The 8,520-nt window shown below is 49.6% G+C and overlaps 1 protein-coding gene across 6 annotated transcripts in view; it reads left to right on the top strand.

Annotated features, from left to right (window-relative positions):
* Nucleotides 1–236: 236 nt before the first annotated feature.
* The window catches only part of zgc:110158 (uncharacterized protein LOC553590 homolog), a 44,668-nt gene continuing 36,384 nt past the window's right edge, over nt 237–8,520 (top strand). For all 6 annotated transcript variants that reach the window (XM_061843378.1, XM_061843382.1, XM_061843383.1 and 3 more), the window contains exon 1: nt 237–483. In XM_061843378.1, the coding sequence (XP_061699362.1) occupies nt 428–483 (56 nt within the window). In that variant the 5' untranslated portion in view covers nt 237–427. The remainder of the gene's footprint in view (nt 484–8,520) is intronic.

Below are 8,520 nucleotides of genomic sequence, written 5' to 3'. Positions count from 1 at the left end.
AAGCCCCCACTTTCGTACAACAGAGGGGGGCGTGAGCTGAATCTTGGAACAGCGATTGAAAAAAAAAAAAAAAAAAGCTGCAAGCTCCACCACCGGCGGACGGTTTCAAGTCGCCCACCCTTGCCTGGGCTGAAACCCTGCCTGATTTGTGGGCAATGTTGGGGATGTGAAAAAAAAAAAAGAAAAAAAGAAAAGGAGGAAAAACCAGAGAGAGAGAGAGAGAGAGAGAGGAGAGAGAGAGAGAGAGAGAGAGAGAGAGGGAAGGTGGAGGGGGGGGGAGACAGACAACACGAACCGGGTAGCTATGGAGATAGTAGCTTTTCCTGCTCGCTTTCTTTGACAGGTGTCGAGGAGCGGGCTAAAAAAAAAAAAAAAAAAAAAAACCCCAACAAGAAATCAGCAAAGTGTACGCCGAGCAGCGTCCAAGATGTACGGCAAGGGCAAGGGAGCCGCGGTCCCCTCCGACAGCCAAGCCAGAGAAAAGTAAGTCCCGTTATTGTCGCGACTCGTCTGCCTCGGCGGCGGCGAACTCCTCGCTAACTAACTGTCAACCTCCTCACTTTTGGAAAGTGCCCAGGCACGCCGCTTTCCTCTTCTCGAAGTTGGGCTTGGAAAAAGTGGAGCCGACGGTCGGCACGCGGGGGGGGGGGGGGGGGTGAACAATGCCTTGGAAGCAACCCCGGCTGCGAGGCTTTGTGTGTACGTTACCCCCCCCCCCCCCCCCCCCCAGCGCGAGCGTCCCACCTCCCTCTCAGTAAAAATAGACATACAGCTGTTTTGCTGGCTTTTGTTCGCTCCAGACGCTCGACCGGCCCCGCGCCGGAGCCCCGCCGGACGGCCGACCGCTGCTCGGATGCCGCCTCCCCACGTCGCTTGTGCGCCACCCTTAAAAACTTTGCCCTTCCCCGTCGGAACTGGCGTGCAAGTGCCGGATTTGGTGGTGCCGAACGGAGCCCGATGGTTTCATAAAGACCTTGGCGAGGGGGACTGGCAGGCTCGCGTGGGTCCGAGTGTTAGCGGCTGCCGGTTTCTTTGTCTAGAACCGATTGTTCAATGGGGTCTGGCTCCTAACGTGTGCACGGTTCTTCAAAAGTTCAACCGTGGTGGTCTTGACATTCCCGACACATCCCTACTTAACCATCCCGGCTTGCCTCTGTGGTCTTCCGCAATCTGGACCCTCTGAACAAAACTAGTTTCCTGTAATATTTGTTATCCTTCATCATAGATGACTCACTTGCAACGATAAGATTGTTATTAACCGTTCACAGTACACCGTTGACGTCACTTTGGTCATCGTCAGAAGTGCAAAACCGAAGTTGCTCCGTCAATCAATCGCAAATGTCCGGCAGCGCTGCAAGTGCTAGAACTGCATCCTTCCCCAGACCAGAACTAACTCGGCGCGGTCTCACAGCCGTGCAGCAACTGCAGACTCGAATACGATGGATTAGCATCAATCGCTTTATGCTAAATGACAGTTCTACATTCAACATTTTTGGACGGAATTGAAGTTTCAAACTTGTCCAGGTTCTAAACCCTTTGGGGGTCTATTACGGCATTGGCACCCCGTTCAAGTCCACGTCCATCACCCGTGTTCTTGTTCCCTCGTCCCTCTTTTCCCTCTCCCGCTTCTTCTCCCCGCGTTGAATTATTGACGCAGACCCGAGCGTCTTGGAGCGAGATGCAGCGGCGGGGCGGCCTCATCCGTGTTTAAAGGAGGGAGGGTCGCTATCGTCAAGACGATTCCTCGCGGTCAGCGGGAGGTTTCGCACTTTTACGGGAGCTAACCTAGGAGGGAGGTTTGCCAGATGCGACGGTGCAAAAAAAGTTTCCAGTTTTACCAGGTTCTGCTTGTAAAAACGTGGTAGCTACTCTGCTCGATGTGACGCTAATCGCTATTGATGCAGTTCCATTGGTAGAACCAAGTACTATTTCAAGTACCCGGTCAGACAGGGTCCCGAGTGCGCACTGATGTGACAAACCAGCGCTCGTTTGGTGCAGTTTTATACCCCGCAGTCTTCGCTTTGCGGCGGCAGCTTGTTTTCTCGCTGCCCTCAGTCTCCTTGTGGATAAAAAATAAGACAATGCACAGACAAAAACTCGACTTGTCGCCCGTAGTTACCCGCTGGATAGGAATTTGTCCCGAAATGACAAAGATAAACTCGCAAACCATCGTTTAGCTTGTTTTCTCGCAGCGGTATTATATGTCTCGTAATAACAACAACAACAAAAAACACGCTCCTGTTAGCTGGGGCGGAGGGGGAAGTGATGGCGAGGAAGGACGACTTCAAATACTTGCGGTCAACAATCCAGAACAATGGTGAGCGTGGTAAGGAAGTGAAGAATCGGGTCCAAGCGGGGTGGAACACCTGGCGGAAGGTGTCTGGTGTGTTACGTGACAGAAGAATCTCCGCTAGTACGAAGGGCAACTTCTATAAAACAGTGGTGAGGCCGGCTATGGTGTACGGATTAGGGAACAGGAAGTAGACCTGGAGGTGGCAGAAATGAAGATGTTGAGGTTCTCGCTCGGAGTGAGCAGGTTGGATACGAAGGTCTACGACGACACAATGGAGCTCCTTCTGATCTTCTCTGTACTTTTCCACTAGCGTCCTCAAGGGAAAAGAATGTATCTGTGGTATTCTTTCTAGGTATGAAACCATACTGTTGCTCGCAGATACTTCCTTCCTTCCGACCTGAGTCTGCCCTCCACTACTCTTTCCCGTGACTTCATTGTGAGGCTCGTCATCTTTATTCCTCCGCAGTTTCCACAGTTCTGAACATCGCCAAATGGGGACTAGCACACACGCATCTCCTCTCCCGCTAGTATTCTATTGAATAAGTCGGTCAAAAACTCCACAGCCACCTCTCCAAATTGCTTCCATTCCTCCGCCGTTATGTCATCAGGACCAACTGTCTTTCCATTTTTCATTCTAACCCCCCCCCCCCCCTTACTAATCTTTGCCACCTCCTGGTCATTCAGCACCAGTCAACATAGAACACCAGAAACCTTCCGCCAACAGTTCCACCCCCCGGTCGGACCCGTTTCGTCACTCCCTTACCGGGATGAAGGGCAAAGTTTATAAAACGGTGGTGAGGTCGGCCGTGATGTACGGAGTAGAGACGGTGGCGCTGAAGAAACAACAGGAAGTAGAACTGGAGGTGGCAGAAATGACGATGTGGAGGTTCAGGTTGGATAGGATTAGAAATGAGCTCTTTGGAGGGACAGCCAAGGTTGGATGTTTTGGAGACCAGGTCTGAGAAAGCAGACTTCGTTCGTTCAGAGGCCAGAGAATGAGTATGTTGGTAGCGGGTAACGGGACAAGCCGAAAGGAAAAGAAGAAGAAGATCTCGTTAGGACTGACGCGGTCAATGGGACGTGTATTTCTCCACTTTTACCAGTTCCTGCTTGTAAACGTGCCCCCCCACGGTCGGCTCTCCAGTGCGACGGTCTCAGCTGACCGCCTCGGCCCCACGTGATCCTTTTCCGATTCCTTCGCTCCGCACGTCTTCTAAACTTCTTTCCTCTCCCCGTCGAGCTTCCATTAAAGTTAAATAATGCAAACGCGCGCACGCGCCGCATCAAAATTTCATGGGCGGACTCTCATCTTGCCACGTAAACATGAATGAAGCGTCCCATTTTAATTTCAATTTTTATTGTTTTTGTGTGGCTTTTCCGTTGTTTAAATCGTCGCAGGAGGCGTTTGTGTGTCGTTGTAAATGCAGGAAAAGCGCACAGGTAAGCACTTCCTGGCGTGGGTGGTCCGAAACCGGAGTGACCCGCCAGTGACAGCGTCTTGCGCTCGACTCCGGCGGTCACTGCGAGCTTTGTGACCTACAAATTGCGAGCAGCTCGAAGGAAAGTGGTCGGATTCCTGCGGCCGTGTGGTCAAGTGTGTGTGTGGTGTGTGTGTGTGTGTGTGGTGTGTGTGACGTTGTCAACAGTGCTGCAGTTGTCGTCTTCATTTTATTTTCATTTTTTTTTTTTTTTTTAATTCCAATATTGACCGTGGCCGTACGCTTGTTTGTGTTACAATGCGTGCTGAGATGCGAGTTTTAATTAATTTCGTGAACCGCGGTCGCGACGTACGTCAAGTCTTCTTTTCCAAATGAAATGAATGGAAATGGCGTTAATCCGTTCCAGGCTCACAAGAAATTTCTTTTTTTTTTTTTTTTTTTAAATTAGTAAAAATAATCTTTAACATTGTTAATTCAGGAAAAAAATACAGTAATGCATTAACAAAATACAATTGAACAGTTTTGGGCACACTTGGGACTGCCATTGTTCTCCTGCTTGTCTTGGCCACCTGGCTCAGTTGGTAAAGCGTTCCCATCACAGTTCTGAGGATCCGGGTTCGATCCCGGCCCTCCCTGTGTGAAGTTTGCATGTTCTCCCCGTGTCTGCGCGGGGTTTCTCCGGGTGGGGACTTCCCGCTACCCTCGTGAGCATAAGCGGCTAAGAAAATGGATGGATGGAATTAATTGGAATCTCTAAATTGCCCATAGGTGTGATTGTGAACGTGGGTGTTTGTCTCGATGTGCCCTGCGATTGGCTGGCGACCAGTGCAGGGTGTACCCCGTCTCCTGCCCGTTGACAGCTGGGATAGGCTCCAGCACTCCCCGCGACCCTTATGAGGATAAGTGGCTAAGAAAATGGATTGATGGAATTGATTGGAATCTCTAAATTTCCCATAGGGGTGATTGTAAGTGCGGCTGTTTGTCTCGATGTGCCCTGCGATTGGCTGGCGACCAGTTCAGGGTGTACCCCACCTCCTGCCCGTTGACAGCTGGGATAGGCTCCAGCACTCTAGGGACCCTCGTGAGGATAAGCAGCTAAGAAAATGGATGAATATTTCAGTGGATTGCTCGGATTGTTGTAAAGGACAAAGAAACTAAAAGTGAGTACATGCTGCTATATCCATCTGTTTGTCTGTCCCTCCATCCATTTTGTAGCCGCTTATCCCCACGAGGGTCGCGGGAGCGCGGGGGTCAATCCCAGCCATTATCGGGCAGGCGGCGGCGTACACCCTGAACTGGTTGCCAGCAAACCGCAGGGCACATAGAGACAAACAACAGTCGGACTCACAACCACACCTTGGGGCAATTTAGAGTCTGGTTTGGGTTAGGGACCCTAACCCCAACCACACCGTGGGGCAATTTAGAGTCTCCAAGTAATGCACGTTTTTTTGTGATGTGGGAGGAAACCGGAGTGCCCACCCAGAGAAAACCCACGCAGGCACGGGGAGAACATGCTAACTCCACACAAGCGGGGCCGGGATTCAAACCCCGGTCCTCAGAACTGCGAGTCGCACCTCCGTGCCGCCTTTATGAGTACAAACAGCTGCAAAATATTTTAGCCCCGCTTGTCTTTGCAAGTTTTTACTCTTCCACCACGTCCTGGCGCTATTGTGGCGGTGTGATTCCGAAGTTGTAAAAGCTACTCAAGCAAAACTGAGTTGTAGTGCTTTTTGGCAAGGCGAGACATCCCGGAGAAGCCGTCGAACACGGGAGGATTGCGTCACGGTTGGGAAAAGCACCTTAGGTCACCTTTCCCGCAGACAGCCAGGCACTCGAGTCTTTCTTGAAGAGGAGGAGTTTGAATTCCTCCGTCCCGAGAAAACCGCATTTCGGCGTGAATTACGATCAACGCCGGAGGCCAGAACGGCTGAGAATGACTCATCGGGCGGTGATTGTCATCAAAGTTGCGGCGGGTTCGAACCTTCACGTTCATCACGGTCGCGTCTTGCCTGTTGCGGCGAAGCGAACACAATCCAAGTTTGGGGTTTTTCTTTTTTGTGTGTGTGTGTGTGTGTACGCGGTCGCCGGCGCAGTAACCTCAGGCGGGTTCCGTTCGCAGCCGACTCCGATTTAGTTCCGTGGTTTTAAGTTGGCCTGGCCCAAAAATCTTTTTATAGAACGAGCAAATGATAATCACGTTATTCAAATTCAATTGCCTTCATTGTTTGATTTTCATTCCGGGATTCGTTTTGTTTCTTCTATCATATAAAAAAAAAAAAATTCTCGAGCAAATTATTTGCCCGAGCGTTGTTTTATCGACTTCCATAGGTTTAATATGAATACTGAATATTATTTTTTTGCTTCATACAGTGAAGAAAATAAGTATTTGAACAATCCAGAAATCACAATCTATGATTTTTTTTAACAATTAATTGTGTGATGCAGCTGCTTAAAAGTATTTGAACACCTGAGAAAACTCATGTTAATATTTTGGTACAGTAGCCTTTGTTTGCAATTCCATTTCCTGTAGTTGTTCACCAGGTTTGCACGCACTGCAGGAGGGATTTTGGCCCAGTCCTCCACACAGATCTTCTCTAGATCAGACATCGCTGGGAAACACAGAGTTTCAGCTCCCTTCAAAGATTCTCTGTAGGGTTTAGGTCTGGAGACTGGCTTGGCCAGGCCAGAACCTTGCTATGGCTCTTATGGAGCCGCTCCTCGGTTTTCCTGGCTTAGGGTCATCGTCGTGTTGAAAGTCCCAGCCGCGACCCATCTTCAATGCTCCGACTGAGGGAAAGAGGTTGATCCCCGAAATCTCACAATACACGGCCGAGGTCATCCTCTCCTTGATACAGTCCAGTGCGCAGGAAAAACACCCCCAAAGCACGACGCTAGCACCCCCATCTTTCACAGTAGGGACGGTGTTCTTGGGATGGAAGTCATCATTCGCCTTCCTCCAAACACCGTTAGTGGAATTATAACCAAAAAGTTCAGTTTTTGGTCTCATCTGACCACAAAACTTTCTCCCACGACTCCTCTGCATGATCCAAATGGTCATTCGCAGACTTAAGACGGGTCTTGAAATGTTCTGGTTTAAGGAGGGGAACCTTCCGTGCCGTGCATGATTTCAAACCATGACATCTTCGTGTATTACCGACAGTCCCCTTGGAAACGGTGGTCCCAGCTCTTTTCAGGTCATCGACCAAGTCCCGTCGTGCAGTCCTGGCCTGATTCCTCACCTTTCTAAGGATCACTGAGACCCCACGAGGTGACATCTTGCAAGGGGCTCCACTACCGATAAAGATCGACCACCATGTTTAGCTTCTTCCATTTTTTCTAACGATTGCTCCAACAGTGGACCTTTTTTTCCACCAAGCTGCTCGGCGATTTCTCCGTCGCCCTTTCCAGCCGTGCGGAGTTGTACAATTTTTTGTCTCTGGTGTCTTCGGACAGCTCCTTGGTCTTGGCCATGTTAGAGGTTTAAGTATTACTGATCGTGTGGGGTGGACAGGTGTCTTTACGTGGCTCACGACCTCACACGGGTCTATCCGGTTTTGGGTAATACATGGAGTGAAGGTGGACTTTTAAAGGCGGACTAACAGGCCTTTGAGGGTCAGAATTCGAGCTGATAGACAGGTGATCAAATACTTATTTGCACCCGTTTCACACAAATAAATCATAAAAAAAAAAAAATCATACATTGTGATTTCTGGATTTTTCTTTTTAAATGATCTCGCACCCACGATGAAAATTTCCGACCCCTCCATGATTTCTAAGTGGGAGAACTTGCGAAATAGCAGCGTGTTCAAATACTTATTTTCTTCACTGTACATTTAAACGCAATCCTTATGAAAACTATTCCAAACGTTCAACATATTAACGTCATAAAATGAGCTGTCAAATTGCATTGGTCGACTCTTTTTTTTCCCCGTGAGCAAATGTCAAGCACGGTGACCTCGACGCGTTTAGAGCCGCGGCTCGGAAGCGCGTACCTCGTTTCAAAAGTGTAAAAAAGAAAAAGTTTTGAAAATATGGCTAAATTATTGCTTTTGCGGCGTATAAAAGTTGCGCGACCGGTTCACCCTCGTTATGTTATAAAACGACGTCAAATCGTCGAACCGGCCACGCCGACTGTGGCTTTTCGCGGCCGTGTGCTCCGTCGAGGCACAGCACGCCCGCGGAAATACTTTATAAATATATAACAATACTTGAAATGATGAATAATGTACCGGTGGATCTTGCGGCCAAAACGCGTACCGTGATGGGTGCTTTCAGATGAATGGTCGCGAGCCTCGACATTCTCCACGTTCTCGTTTTATTCTGTTCGATACCATCCGTTCTGTTCATCTGTAATTTTATGGTTTCATAAAATACAATATGCAGAATGTTGGAGCAAGAAACGCCGATGCAGGCTCACTTTTCAGGATGTCTGTATGTCACAGTTCTGAGGACCCGGGTTCGATCCCGGCCCCCCTCCTGCATGGAGCTTTGCATGTTCTCCCCGTGCCTGCGTGGGTTTTCTCCGGGTCCCCCAAAAAACATTTAACATTAATTGGACACTCTAAATTGCCCCTAGGTGTGATTCTGAGTGCGATTGGTCGTTTGTCTCCATGTGCCCTGCGATTGGCTGGCGACCAGTTCAGGGTCTCCCCCGCCTCCTGCCCGTTGACAGGTGGTATAGGCTCCAGCACCCCCACCCCACCCCCCGCGACCTTCGTGAGGATAAGCGGCAAAGAAAATAGAAGGGTGTCAAACACAAGGCTTGGGGGCCATTTGCTTAGCCGAGTG

Source organism: Syngnathoides biaculeatus, chromosome 15 (genome assembly GCF_019802595.1).
Source record: "Syngnathoides biaculeatus isolate LvHL_M chromosome 15, ASM1980259v1, whole genome shotgun sequence".
Classification (NCBI taxonomy): Eukaryota; Metazoa; Chordata; class Actinopteri; order Syngnathiformes; family Syngnathidae; genus Syngnathoides; species Syngnathoides biaculeatus.
Note: the sequence above shows the minus strand (reverse complement) of the source record. Positions and strands in the feature narration are given on the sequence as shown.